The 15923-nt window shown below is 39.4% G+C and overlaps 1 protein-coding gene across 1 annotated transcript in view; it reads left to right on the top strand.

The window, feature by feature from the left end:
* Positions 1-15923, top strand: part of dapk1 (death-associated protein kinase 1) — a 179956-nt gene that overhangs the window by 65522 nt on the left and 98511 nt on the right. The window contains exon 3 of the mRNA XM_055632928.1: positions 15207-15428. Within this exon, the coding sequence (XP_055488903.1) occupies positions 15207-15428 (222 nt within the window). The remainder of the gene's footprint in view (positions 1-15206; positions 15429-15923) is intronic.

Below are 15923 nucleotides of genomic sequence, written 5' to 3'. Positions count from 1 at the left end.
TAAACTAAAACTAAAGTGCATGAAGGTGCCTATGATATCTCAATCTATAGAAAGTCTTTTAAACTATCTCGATTCTGTAGTTTAGGTTGTACAGTCACAAATGCGTCCTTGAGCATCCATGATTTAAGAAAGAAAAGAGTAAAATAAGATTTTTCTCTCTCACTCTTGCTCATCACTCCTGTCAACTGTCTCCAACAACCCACAGGCATCTGGTATTTTGTGCATTCTGCTGTTTGTTTTAATGTCCTGAGCTTCTAAAAAAAACGTGAGCAGGTTACTGAGCAATTGGGTGAAAGTGGACCAGAAGAAAAGTTATGATAGCTTCCTGTTTATTCATTGGATTTTATGGCACAGTATCTGTTCATTTAACCTGTTGTGACAATGCATTGCGACAAAAGAATTATTGGGAATAATCCAGCTTTTGGTTTATTGTCTTGCACATCCTATCAAATGAACATCCGGTTTCTCTCTAGATGTCGGTAGGCTTTCTGCCTCTGCCGTCTGAGTTCTGAATTATTTAAATGATTTCCTATTTGTTTACTATTAATCTCAGCCCCCAATACTTTATCTAAGTAGAGAAAATGATGGGAATAATTTCACAAAACATGACGGTATCCAATTTAAGCTCAGAAAATCAGCTTAACATATATAACAAAGGAGAGCTGCTGCATATAATACCTTGAACATTTATTAATTAATATGACTAATATCGGATATTTTCTTCTCAAGAAAAAAGTTATAAACCATGCTATTTCATAATCTATATTTTCAACAAAAAACTATTGTATTCTGATGTAGGCTAATCTTTTCAGGCTATGAATTTCTATCGTTTTCTCAGTTAATATGAAATGATTGGAAAATTATAGTTTGTATGCGTCGTCTTATTTTTTGCGATTGTCCTGACCAGATAAATCTCTAGACCAGATGTCGGACTTGCAACCCACACAGAACATCTGTATTTAAAATCTATTAACAGCATTTGGTAAAACCTCTTGCATTTATGGTTTAAAAGTGTGCATAAACATGCCTTTGACACTTATATTGGAATTTAATTGTCTATGGGGACATTAAAAAAAAAAAAGAACAAATGCAGTTAAGTTTGGCAGTCAAACCAAGTTTTTTTTTCTTAACTGGAAACTAGTGACATCTTGTACATGGTGCATTTAGATTTTTTTTAAATCCTAGTTTAGATGAAGACACAGTCGTTGCATTGGTTTATTATGTGGACATGGAAATCTGTAGGTTTACCTATTTATTGATTTCCCTGCAGTCACATCACATGTGCTCAAACTGTGCAAAGGCCAACTGACATATGTAATATAAACAATGTGTTGGAAATACTCAGTTGCAAACAAAAGAGAGAGAAAATGGGAATTTCCATCAGGTAGAGGAGCAGGGACATTGTCATGGTGGACATTCCTGAAGAGAAGTGTCGGTAAATTAAATATTGAAAAGTATGGGGAAAATATTGTAGATGCCGGAAAATTAAATATTTCCTGAACATTTTTTGTTTTTATTTCCGATTTCCAGTATTGTTTTTGCTTTCTAATTTTTGGCATTCATTTGTTATATTTTGTCAGATAGTTATTTTTTTTGGAAAACACTGCTAGATCATGATAAAGTTACAATTAAGAAAGGCCCTATGACTAATGACACGTACCATGGTTGCTTCACAATTAATTCTAGCCACAATTCCTGTTTAATAAATAATTTATTGAAATTCAATGCATGCTTTTGGCATAAGATGCAGCATTAAGTATTGCTGTTTGCATCAATTGACATTAAATCAGAGGACATGAAATGTTTTGTCAAGGCATTTTCAAAAAAGATACTTCCAATGTATCAATTTCACCACCAACTTTCACCCTGCACTCAAATTTATTGTATATCTCCGACACCTCCCTCCCCTTTCTTGATCTCTCAGTCTCCATCACAAGAAATAGACGATTGACTGACATCCATTACAAACCCACTGACTCCCACAACTATCTCGACTAAATTTCTTCCCACACTGCTTCCTACAAAGACTATCCCCTACTCCCAATTCCTCAGTCTACGCAGCATCTGCGCTCAAGATGAGGTGTTCCATACTAGAACATCCGAGATGTCCTCATTACTTAGGGAATGTGGGTTCCCCACTCCCATCATAGATGAGACCCTCACTCGTGTCTCCTCGATACCCCACAGCTCCGCACTTGCTCCCCCTCCACCTAATTGTCACAGTCCCCATAGCCCTTACCTTCCACCCCATCAGCCACCGCATTCAACACATAATTCTATGAAATTACCACCACCTCCAACAGGATCCCACCATCAGTCACATTTCCCCATCTCCATCTCTCCGCAACTCTCTGGTTAATTCATCCCTTCCCACCCAAACCACCCCCTCCCCAGGTACTTTCCCCTGCAACCGCAGAAGATGCCACATCTGTCGCTATACCTCCTCCCTCGACTCTGTCCAGGGACCCAGACAGTCTTTTCAGGTTAGGCAGAGGTTGCACCTCCTCCAACCTTATCTACTGTATACGTTGTTCAAGATGTGGACTCTTATACATCGGCGATACCAAAGGCAGATTAGGCGATCATTTTGCGGAACACCTTCACTCAGCCCGCATGATCCAACCTGATCTCCCGTTTCCTGGACACTTTAATTCTCCTTCCCATTCTTACACAGACCTTTCTGTCCTCGGTCTGAGTGTCAGAGTGAGGCTCAACGCGAATTGGAGGAACAGCATCTCATATTTCGCTTGGGTAGCTTACAGCCCAGTGGTATAAATATTGATTTCTCTCATTTCGGGCAGCCCCGGCATTCTTCCCCCCTCCCCTCCCTCCTCCCTCCTCCCTATCTCTCATTTCCCTTATCCCTAACCAGTCTGAAGAAAGGGCTCGACCCAAAACGTCACCAATTCCTTCTCTCCACAGATGCTGCCTGTCCTGCTGAGTTACTCCAGCTTTTTGTGTCTATCTTCCATTGTGTGGTTACTGTTGTGTAATGGCCAAGGAACTTTAGAATACTGTTAGCAGATTCCCTACTAACTCAAGGTGTTAAGCTAGTTTAGTTAGATGCCCATTTAAAAAAAAAAATGAATGTGGGCACTGAGATAATTTACACTTTCTAGTTCCTAGAGTTGTTTAACTTCCTTTTTGAATCAACTCCATCAGAACAGTTCTTTGTATTTCATGAACTGTGTAATGAATATTCCATTGTGAGCACATTTCAATTTAAAAACAAACACACTCCCACGGTAATAATAGCTTTCAGCCCACAGGCTCATTTCAATAGTTTCATGTCAGACTTATTATTTTCAGCCTGGCAGGTTTAGATACCTACATGGCAGAAGCCACCCTACAAGCACTTGTTTGGTTTTTTTTTCACACGACAGCAGCTGAATTGAAGTTCCCAACCATAGTAGGTGACCAAGAGGCACCTTGGACTAGATTTCAATGGCAGAATTTTTGCCAGCGAACATTTTGGAATTGATGTCTCTTGATTGAAAATCTATTTTATAAAAGAGAGATCGATATATATGCAACACTTTTCACATCTTCTGTACGTCCTTCTGCACTCCACAATTAATAGGGCAATTTGTAAGCATTGTCATCTCCTAGGTTTTTGCATTTATGCCAAATTCTGAGTCAGCATATGTAAAGTTTTGAGAGAAGACATGCTTTGTGAATACTGTGGATAGGGTGAGCTGTTTTAAATATCTGGGAGTCCACATCTCTGAGGATATGACATGGACATCACACGCCGCAGCACTCGTGAGTAAGGCAAGGCAGCGCCTTTACCACCTCAGGCAATTAAGGAAATTCAGAGTGTCTCCGAGGATCCTCCAGTGCTTCTACTCAGCGGCTGTGGAAAGCATCTTGTCCGGAAATATTACCATCTGGTTTGGGAATTGGTTTGCCCAGGACAAGAAGGCTCTGCAGAGAGTAGTGCTTTCGGCCGAACGCACTATGGGAACTACACTCGCCCCCCTGCAGGAACTATACATCAGGAGGTGCAACTCCAGGGCCAATAAAATCATGGGCGACCCCTTCCACCCCTGCAATGGACTGTTCCAGCTGCTACGGTCAGGCAAACGCCTCCGTTGCCATGCTGTGAGAACGGAGAGGTTGAGAAGGAGTTTCTTCCCAGAGGCCATTCGGACTGTAAACTCCTATCTCACCAGGGACTAACTTTACTGAATGCTTTTCCTTCCAATATTTAATATGTAAAAAAATATGTGTGTGTTTATGATTGTGTTTATAGTTTGTTTGGTTGTTTGTTTGTTTGTCTTTTTGCACGAGTTCGCGAGCATTGCCACTTTCATTGCACTGCACATCTAGTACGTGTATGTGACGAATAAACTTGACTTGACTTGTTTAGTTTGATATGTGTTCTTGAATCCAGTATAACTACATAAAATACTCATTTGATCTATATATTTCATGATGTTTATTCCTTGTTCCACCCCCAACCACAGTTCCTAGTTTATTTGTACTTGCAAACCTCTAAATTTAAAGCAGTTTACTTCTGTATATAATTGTCAGTTAATTCTCATTTTTGGCAGATGTTAAACAATATGAACTATAAATTCCAGCCTGAGAATAGTTTTAATGATTGCAATCCTCAATGTATAGTTCTTTACAGACTTAATGGCTTAACAGTGCATTTGATATCAGCAACATTTCATTTGTTTTTGACCCTAAGACTATGTATATTTTGTCAGATGTATAAAGATGATAATCAAGACTCTGGTTCTGGATTTAACAAGATCATTGATTCCACCAAGTCTATACTCGTTGTCCATTTAGTAGTCAAGTATTGCTACTTCAAAGTGGGTGAGGTGGCTCCGTTTTTTCACATTTGGCCAACATTTGGCGTTAATTAGAGAAATTGTATAAATGATTATAATAAGTAGCAGTACAAGTGTAGAAACTTTAATGAGAAAGTGAAGACAATAATGGCCACTTGCATGTATTTTTCCAAAGAATATTCTAAAACCTCTAATCAGAGGGTGGTGAATCTGTGGCATCCATTACCACAGATGGCTCTGGAGGCCAAGTCAATGGATATTTTTATGGTGGAGATTGACAGATTCTTGATTAGTAACGGTGTTGGGTTATGGGGAGAATGGGGTTGAGAGGGTAAGATAGATCAGCCATGATTGAATGGTGGAATAAGCTTGATGGGCTAAATGGCCTAATTCTGCTCCTAGAACTTATGAACTACTCCTATTTGCTCTTTGTAATATTGCCTCATACACAAAAAGTACCGTTAATATGACACAAGCTTGTCCCATTTTTTTCCAACACCCATAACTCTCAACGCCCTCCCCACGCCTTCCATATTTGAGTAAATATATTTTTGATGCAGGCATTTTGCTATTGTTTAATGTATAATGTAATGAATTAGGTAGATTAAGATTTTGTGGATGGAAAATAAACTTAGATTTTAGATTGAAACTGAATTGTCTTTTTTTCTTGAATAACCAAAGCACATTTCCAAAAGCAAAAAGATAATTTCCCGTTTCATTAAGGTCATGGTTACAAATTAACCTGTAACCAGAGGGAAATTCCAAATTTAATGTATTGTTCACCAAAAAGTGGGTTTTGTTGAATAATTCATGAAATGGTATTTTGATGCAAGCTTCTTTTTCCAAACCTAAGATTTTTAAACAATTAAAGATCAAATGGGAAACATTTTATTTTCAGGGTGGAATAAAAGATTTTTTTTTTCGATTCATTATAAAAGGTGTATTAAATTTCAAAAAGCCCAGTTCTTTAGAGACATCTACCTTTTTTCAGTGCTCATTGCAGTTTAAATAAGGTTGATAGCTTATTTCAGTAGTTATTAGGTCTTTCGCTGTGAGCTTTGTGGAACACCCGAGCCATAAATACTGCTAACAAGCAAATTTCAAATCATGGTTGGTGCGCTATTAGTTGAGTCAGTTGGTAATGTGATAATTAGCTTCCTATCCCTTGAGTTCCGAAGGTGAACTTTCACCCAAGGTTTACTGTTCTGATAAATTAGATGCAAATATAGAGAAGCCTTTTGAGGACAAGATTGGGCTCTACTATAAAACAACCTTGTGGATAGCCTATTGATATGATTGCTCATAATGTGAAATTCATCAATGATTATTCATGAGGTATTAGTTAAGGAAGTACAAACCAAGAAGAAATCAAGTCTTTTTATTAAAGCAAATATTCCTCCAGGGAAAGAGTTGCATCTAATTTAAAATAATTTGTTTGTTCTTCCTTCCAGTTTATTGTCAAAATCCCTTTTCTCACTAAAAATAATCAATGTTAATTTTGCCTAGTTACTGGTTGTTCCTGGGTAAAACGGTTCGAGGTGAGAGATTTAAAAAAAAGTGTCATGATGATAAAATCAGAGAGATTAACCAAAAGTAAATATTTTTGACATGGAACTTGCCTGATTCGTGTAAAAAATTCTTAGTTCCATAAGCAGAACTGGGTATTAACGTTTCAACTAATATTACAAGATGGCTTCCAATACACTGCAGACTGATGACACTTGGGCACCACTGCAGTTCATTGTTAACTAGATGTTTTAATTGCACAATTGCACACTAGATTGTGGCAAAGAACAGATTGTGAGAGGTTTATTGAAACTTTTAATTCTGGAAACTAGACGTTGCAGGCAAAGCTAGCATTTAATGCCCGTTTATACTTGCCCTTGATTAGAACTGTTGTCTTAAGACTGCTGCAGTTCTTCCCTGAGATGAAGTGTGAGCGATTACCTTAACATCAAAGGCTGTGCCATTTGTGAGAGAGTTCTAGGATTTAGACCCAGTGATAAGTATTTCCAAGTCAGGAGACCAGTTAATCCTTTCCCCGCAGCTTCCAGTTTTTGTGACTTGAAAACGAGATGCAGGAAATAAGTTCAAGTTCAAGTGAGTTTATTGTCATGCGTCCCTGTATGGGACAATGAAATTCTTGCTTTGCTTAAGCACACAGAAAATAGTAGGCATTTACTGCAAAACGTATAAATGTGTCCATATACCATGATATAAATATATACACACATGAATAAATAAACTGGTAAAGTGCAAATAACAGAAAGTGGTTATTAATAATCAGAGTTTTGGCCGAGCCAGGTTTAATAGCCTGATTGCTGTGGGGAAGTAGCTATTCCTGAACCTGGTTGTTGCGGTCTTCAGGCTCCTGTACCTTCTACCTGAAGGTAGCAGGGAGATGAGTGTGTGGCCAGGATGGTGTGGGTCTTTGATGATACTGCCAGCCTTTTTGAGGCAGCGACTGCAATAAATCCCCTCGATGGAAGGAAGGTCAGAGCCGATGATGGTCTGGGCAGTGTTTACTACTTTTTGGAGTCTTTTCCTCTCCAGGGCGCTCAAATTGCCGAACCAAGCCACGATGCAACCGGTCAGCATGCTCTCGACTGTGCACCTGTAGAAGTTAGAGAGAGTCTTCCTTGACAATCCGACTCTCCGTAATCTTCTCAGGAAGTAGAGGCGCTGATGAGCTTTTTTGATAATTGCGTTAGTGTTCTCGGACCAGGAAAGTTTATGTTTTCCTGAAGTCATTGTCATTTGTGGCGGTAGAAGGCAATTTAGGAGATGCAGTTGAAGTAACCTGGGTGAGTAACTGCTGATGATTAACAGTAGACTGAATAGGCTGTGGTCTCATTGGATTTATCCTGGTTTTTATTATAAGAGATTCTGCACCTCCTTTGAAAAATAATTAATCTCCAGACTTTGTGGTGATGATTGAGTGAATGGAATTACTGACTTGTGGTGTTGTACGCTACTGTTGGTGATCCACAGAGCCTCGTGGCTGCCCCAGGTTTTGCTTGCCACATTTATTCAGAATCTGGTACATCTGCTGTGACGTGACACAATGAAGAGGCCATTGATGTAAAGATGGACTTTGTCTCCATAAGCACTATGCCACCATGGACCAGTGCAACTTCAACGGGTAGTTTGTTGTCAAGATCTAATAGATTTATCTCTTGTGTTGATTTGCTTACTATCTGCCACACAACTAATCTGACAGTTGTGTCCATAAGTCCATGGTTGCTTTGATCATGGCGGTGCTAGCAAACCAATTCTGGTGATAGATATTGATGTTGCTCAACATAGAGTATGTTCTGTGCCCTTAGTATTTCCATTGCTTCTCTTTAAAATGTTCATTGTGGAGGAGCACTTTCTTATCAACTGAAATATGTCGTTGGATGGTAATCAAAAGGTTTCTTTGTCCTTATTTGGCCTGATGCATTGAAAAAGCAAAGGATTTGCAGTGAATGTCCAGAACCTGAAAGATTATTCTATCATGCCTGTATATCGTTGCATAATCACCTCCAGTAACTCTGCCCTGCCTATGGACAGGGCTTGGAATAGATTTACCTGGCACATTGTCTGTATAGAATGATTATTTGAGAAAGACTATATAAGGCTTTTGCTCGGATACTATTCACCATTGTCAGGTGGAGTCGGCGATATTGCATGGATTAGTTCCGAATTTGGGGTTTGGGAAAATGCCTGGTTGCCTGGCAGCCTTGTCTCTGCATTGGTTAATGAGTGATTTGTTGGGCCATTTTAGAGGACATGAACAAAGTAACAAAATTGCTGGATTCACGTAGAGGCCCGTGTGAGTAAGCAAAACACACAGTGCAGGAATAATTTAACAGTAAATTAGTCAGTCAGTATCTCTGGTGGCCGAAGATAGGTGACATTTCAGATTGACCCTTCTTCAGACTGATTCTGTCGGGAGAATCTGAAAAAAAAAATCCGGGCACAGGACAGCATGGCAAGTAATAGGTGGATACAGATGAGGAGGGGGGTTGATTGGTAGTTGGGTGTACCACAGCTAGATTTGAAAAAAGGGACATAGAAACATAGAAAATAGGTGCAGGAAGAAGCCATTCAGCCCTTCGAGACAGCACCGCCATTCATTGTGATCATGGCTGATCATCCACAATCAGTAACCCATGCCTGCCTTCTCCCAATACCCCTTGGTTCCGCTAACCCCAAGAGCTCAATCTAACTTTCTTTTAAATTCATCCAGTGAATCGTCCTCCACTGCCTTCTGTGACAGTGAATTCCACAAATTCACAACTTTCTAGGTGAGAAAGCTTTTTTTCTCATTTCAGTTTTAAATGACCTCCCTTTTATTCTTAGACCGTGGCCCCTGGTTCTGGACATTTTTCCTGCATCTAGCTTGTCCAGTCCTTTTATAATTGTATATATTTCTATAAGAATCCCCTCTCATCCATTTAAATTCCAGTGAATACAAGCCCAGTCTTTCCACATATGACAGTCCCGCCATCCCGGGGATTAACCTTGTGAACTTACGCTGCACTCCCTCAATAGCAAGGATGTCCTTCCTCAAATTAGGAGACTAAAACTGCACACAATACTCCAGATGTGGTCTCACCAGGGCCCTGTACAACTGCAGAAGGTCCTATTTACACCTATACTCAAATCCTCTTGTTATGAAGGTGCCATTAGATTTCTTCATTGCCTGCTATACCTGCATGTTTACTTTCAGAGACTGGTGTACAAGCCCACCCAGGTCTCATTGCACTTCTCTTTTTCCTAATCTGTGTCTGCTGTCTGTGTGGAGTTAGCACAATCTGTGCGTGTTCATGTTGGCTTCCTCCAGGGACTGTGGTTACTAGCACAGCACAAAAGGCATGCTGGTAGATTAAGTGGCAATTGTAAATCACCTCTTGTTAAAGGTTTATGGCAAAAAATAGAATAAAAGGTATGATGATGAATTTATGTTACAGGGGTAGAATAAAATGAGGCGTGAAAGTTGATAAGCTCCTGTGCTAGCCAACATTAACTATATGGCCTCTTTCTGTGTGGCTGTAAGATAAGACATTCTGATTCTATGTCTCCTTTCTTGGAAATCTGCTGGATCTACTACGTGTTTCCAGTACATTTTTATTCAGAATTGTCATTTTCCGTAGCATTTTGGAATTTGTTTTTCTCTCTCTGTCACTTGTTGTGCATTTTAATGCAAATCTCTGTTTGAAGCTGGGCATGCATGCTTCCGTCTGTTATTCTGGTCAACATCCTCAATACTGTGCTGTATGTAATTGATTGTGTCATTAGCTGGCATATCATCAGATCTGTGGTATACATCTTCCCCACCCTCCCCTTGACATCTCTTTTTTGTTGATATCGACATTATGAAATGGTGACTTTTGGTCTTTTGTCAATAATTGGGATGCAATACCAGGATCTGCCTTGGTTGATTCAGCAGTTACTTTCTACCTGTTCTCTTATAGTTTTGTAACTTTCTTTTGGCAATAACATTTTCAGATATATTTGTAATATTTTAAGAAATTCTGTTTGAGTCGATTTTAAATAAGTCGTCATCAGCATTTCATGTTAAATATCCATATTTGACCATTCACAGTGTATAATATTTGCATAGGGGGTGTTAACTTTGATCATACACCAGGTTACAAGGGTACAATGTGCATTGCTGGTCATAAACTATGGTTTGTACTTCCCTTTTAAACATTTTGAGGAAGTGTGAAAAGGCATGTTGTGTGGTTTGGGTTATGTTGTTTCCAAAATAGGTGATCTCTTCATGCCTGAAATGGGGAAATCATCTAGACCTTGAGGATCTGTGAATTTATTGTGTGAGCGACCTTCAGCAATCGTAGAGGAAAAACTCTCTTTTGTTCAAGGTATAATATTAAGTGTCCAATCTGCATCTACCAAGCATTGAAGCTTGCAAGATGATGGCCTGTTCATTAAATTAAAATATAACTTAAAACACTTCAACTACTTTTATCCTGCAAATCTAAAACAAACACAAATAATTTTGGGCATAATTATTTGATAATGGATGGTTTTGATTTTCAGGATTTGTATTGTGGTTCTGAAATTCCATTCCACAGTTTGCTCAGTTTTTCATGGAGAACTAAAACTCACTTGGCATAGGATAGATATGGAGGCACTTCGATTGTAATCAATAATCCAGCAGCTGCATTTTTGTTTTGAATTATTGAAGAAGAAAAGAATGAAATGCATGAGTTGGATGATCAGCCATGATCATATTGAATGGCGGTGCAGGCTCGAAGGGCCGAATGGCCTACTCCTGCACCTAATTTCTATGTTTCTATGTTTCTATGAGAAACAAATTTTAAGTTGATTAACAGATAGGACAATGAAATTCTTGTTTTGTTTCAGCACAACAGAATATTTGTGCCTACAATATTCTGTTGTGCTGAAGCAAAGCAAGAATTTCATTGTCCTATCTGGGACACATGACAATAAACTCTCTTGAACTTGACTCTGGATATCCTCCACTCAATCCTGGCTCAGCATCATGAAAGCCCCATGATCATGAACGTATTATTGCGTGGGCGATGAGAAATGCAGGCTTGATGGACATCCTGTTGTCCAGGTGTGGCCCATAGGCCACTGTGGCACTATAAAGGATTTACTTTTTGTTTTCTTGGGCAGAAGTTGTGATGCATTGGAGAAATAATTAGTTTTTCATCCCCCAACTCATGAGCTTTTCATGTTTTCTATGTATTATTTATATGAAATGATACAGCTTTTTGACATCCGTATTATTGTAATGTCAGTCATTCATCATCTTCACTTGGAAATTCTCAGTCATTCTTTTTCATTTCCGGTGTATTTTTCATTTCCTGAGCTTTTGTGCTTTATTTCCCTTACCCCGCTTCCCTTTCGTCTATTGCTTTTTTAAAATTCTGTAGCCAAAACACCAGTTTTCTTGGGATTTTTCTTCAACATGAACTGCTCAACCCTGCAGAGTGTTTCTTGCCTTCTGAAATGGTGCAATTCTTGGCATCTGCTTCACTTTGCTCCTGTTTCATTGTTGGAAACCTGCAATGACATTGATTGTTCAGAATGTAATCTAACCCTTGCTGTGTTGTCTCAACTGAGCACCTATGTAGCTGAGAAATCTCCACCCGGCATGTTTTATTGACAGATTGTGGCATGTCATTAGATGTAAAATAAGCCTCCAGAGATTTTATGAAATAATTTCAAAAGTTTGATGGTTTGCCTGGGAGGGAGACAGACAAGAAGGCTCATCAGCGTCTCTTCTTCCTGAGGAGACTGAAGAAGGTCCATCTGTCTCCTCAGATCCTGGTGAACTTCTACCGCTGCACCATCGAGAGCTTCCTTACCAACTGCATCACAGTATGGTATGGCAACTGCTCTGTCTCCGACCGGAAGGCATTGCAGAGGGTGGTGAAAATTGCCCAACGCATCACCGGTTCCTCGCTCCCCTCCATTGAGTCTGTCCAAAGCAAGCGCTGTCGGCGGAGGGCGCTCAGCATCGCCAAGGACTGCTCTCACCCCAACCATGGACTGTTTACCCTCCTACCATCCGGGAGGCGCTACAGGTCTCTCCGTTGCCGAACCAGCAGGTCGAGGAACAGCTTCTTTCCGGCGGCTGTCACTCTACTCAACAACGTACCTCGGTGACGGCCAATCACCACCCCCCCCCCTGGACACTTATTATTATTTATTCAAATCGTTTGCTATGTCGCTCTTCCAGGGAGATGCTAAATGCATTTCGTTGTCTCTGTACTGTACACTGACAATGACAATTAAAATTGAATCTGAATCTGAATCTGAATCGGACACAGTCAGGGACCATAGAACAGTACAGCACAGGAACGGACCCCTTCGGCCCACAATGCTTGTGCCGAACATGATACAAATTTAAACTGATCTGAAGAGGAGGAAGTAAAGTCAATTAAATTTATGACCCTATATGGAAGGATAGAATACAATTTTTAATTTTACTTGTCTAACTGTAGTGCTACAATGCAAAGTGGCTGCCGAAATGTGAAGTGGGTTCAGTTGAACCATTGAGATGATCAGAATAAAACCAAAATGTTTTGTACATAATTGATAGTTACAATTTTACATTCTAGTGTGCCTTGATGCATTAGAATTTAGTTTACTATTATTTACTATTTGGGGAAATGTGAAGGTTCAAAAGTAAAATGTTTGTTTTTATTTTGTCACTGCCATTTTTAGAAGCCGGGTTTTCAGTTCAATCTCTGACTTCAGTCAGTACTGTCAGTTCCCGTAAGGAAGGCACTGGCAACAAACTATTCACGATGCAGCTCTCCTAGGAAGTTATGATTTGGACCGAATATTGTTTACACCAACCTGACCCGCTGGGTCACTCCAGCACTTTGTGTCTTTTTTTTACACTCATCACTCTAGTCTGCCAACGACACCTGCTCAATGTAACTTTTGTCACCTATTCTGCTCTTTCCATAAAGCTGCTTGCTCTTTTGTAATATAAAGGCATTTTAGTCTGCTTCAACGTAATTGCACGGGCTTTATTTCAGCAGTTGGTCAATGGAATTTTAATACATATGCAATTAAACATTACACAGTGGAATTCATTTTGCATATAATAATGCCAGTACCGCCGTGTGGCACCATTGCATAAAGCTACAGAACACCAGATGTCCAGCATTTAAAACTGAACATGGTGTGCATTATCAAGGAACAGCAGAGATAATTAGTCAATGAGCTCTCCTTATGAATATATCCACTTATTTAGTCCTATGGACATTGACGTTTTACTGGCTTGAAACCATCTGCGATTAATCTTTAATCTCATCAGTAAATTGCAGCATTCCAATGTTAATGAGGAAAATCTAACCGCTTCTGATCACAATACCTTGAAGACAAGAATTTGAATATCCGAGTACCCACATTTATGCACGTCACATACAAAAGCAATTTAGCATTTCCAATCATTTCCATTTAAAATTGCAGCCACCTGGAATTTGGACCAGGTATTTCTGTGCAGTTCACCTTGGTGCATGTGATGTTTTCCTGACATTAGCCTACACTCTTCCCAACATAAAATTGAAGTTTTAGATGCAACTTACAGCCTCCTTTCAGACACTTGCGTTACATCTGGAAGTGCATATGTTTCATTTAAGAGATTTGTGTCTCTTCCAATGACTTTTTGTGCTTCGTCTTTCTCTTCTCTCCTCTCTAACCTTTGGGTAGACACTGGATACAGACACTCCCTGACTTACACAATAGGCGATTTACATAAACAATCTAGTACAATCAATACAGATTGTAATTTGCATGACACTGTAAGATCACTCAAGTTTACATCGAGAACACACTGGCAATAGTTAGATGTGGCCCTTGTGGCTAAGGGGATCAGGGGGTATGGAGAGAAGGCAGGTACGGGATACTGAGTTGGATGATCAGCCATGATCATATTGAATGGCGGTGCAGGCTCGAAGGGCCGAATGGCCTACTCCTGCACCTAATTTCTATGTTTCTAATAGCAACGGTGCATACCAAGAAGGCCGCATGCCGCAGAAAGTGCTACCACGGCAAAATGGAACTCAAGTTTACCAGTAACTTGAGCAAAACACAAAGTACAGGAGTGACTCAGCATTCAGTCAACTCTAGAGGACATGGATGTACATTTCCTCCACAGATGCTGTGGCGAGGTTTTGAGTTATTAGCTTCTGCTGAGTCACAGCTGGACTCCGCCGAAAGCGCGAGTTTTAGCCCAGCAGTATTGACGCGCGGTTTGAGCAAGAAGAGAGACAAGGATTTGGTGAACATGCAGAGAAGGATTTCTGCTGGATTCCAATTAATATTCTCAGTGAGTTATTTTTGGCAAATCTGACGCGTCAGGGTTCACAAATCGTACCCCTTACGTAAAATCATGGAGTACGTGTATGTACTGTACTCCAGCTGTTATGTGGAGTGTTGTTGCCAAAAGAAATGACATCCTTTAGGTACTTTTGCAAGCAAAATGTTCCAGTAATGCTAAATTCGATGCGGTTCCATTCTAGATTGCACGGGTCCCACCTAATGAAGGATTTTTTTAATGCAAACTATCAAATCTGTGCTTTGAGCAAACCTTTGACCAAAATTTTACTTTGCTTTTCAAGGGACCCTGAAAAACAAATATAAAAGGGTATATTCTAACTTCTGTGGACTACTGTTGTGCATTGCACTGCCATCCATTTACATAGTTTGTTATCAGGTTCTGAAGGTGACTATCTTCATGGACACTTCCATGTAGTAAGACAGGAGAGAAACTTGGTGAACTTCAAAAACTATCAAATACATTCAGAAATAACATTGTAAAACCGAATGCAGCAATTGTGATACTTTGTTATTGTGATAACTAATAGGTTTGCAGTAACAACTGTGTTAATTTTCCTTTTTTATCTTATTTTTCAGTGGACAATTTGCAATTGTGAGAAAATGCGCAGCAAAAAGTTCTGGGGTAGGATATGCAGCGAAGTTCATCAAAAAGCGGCGCTCGAAGTCAAGCCGCCGTGGTGTGAGTCGTGAAGACATTGAACGAGAAGTCAACATCTTAAAGGAGATAGAGCACCCAAACATTATAAATCTATATGATGTTTATGAGAATAAAACTGATGTGATCCTTATTCTTGAACTGTAAGTAAATCTTTAAACTGTTTTGTCTTCATTATATAAATGTATGAAAAAAATGATATTTTATTTGAGTGAGTGAATTCATTCTCCTGACAGTACTGTGAGCAACAACACCAAAGAAGCATTGAGAAAACCATCAACGTTTTTAAAATGTTGTCACTAAAATATGATTTTTTAAATTTTGATCCAAAAGCCTAACTCCTCATAATGAACAGTGATCTGATATTTGCACGATTCCACTTCCAAACCTTATGCTAATCTGAAAAACTGTCTTTATTCATTCACCCCATTTCTCCTTTCTGATTCAATATATTGGCTCATGTTTATCCTCATTTGTTTTGTGTAGTTAATATTTCACCTGTTTAAATGGGAGTATATAGTTTATAGCTTCATCTTGTCCTGTCATCTTGACTATTTCCTTGATAAATAATGTGATTTTTTTTAAAGTAAAAAGGAGGGGGGCAATACTGTAGACATTGTCTATATGGACTTATGCGA

This window comes from Leucoraja erinacea, chromosome 3 (assembly GCF_028641065.1).
Source record: "Leucoraja erinacea ecotype New England chromosome 3, Leri_hhj_1, whole genome shotgun sequence".
NCBI classification, from domain to species: Eukaryota; Metazoa; Chordata; class Chondrichthyes; order Rajiformes; family Rajidae; genus Leucoraja; species Leucoraja erinaceus.
Note: the sequence above shows the minus strand (reverse complement) of the source record. Positions and strands in the feature narration are given on the sequence as shown.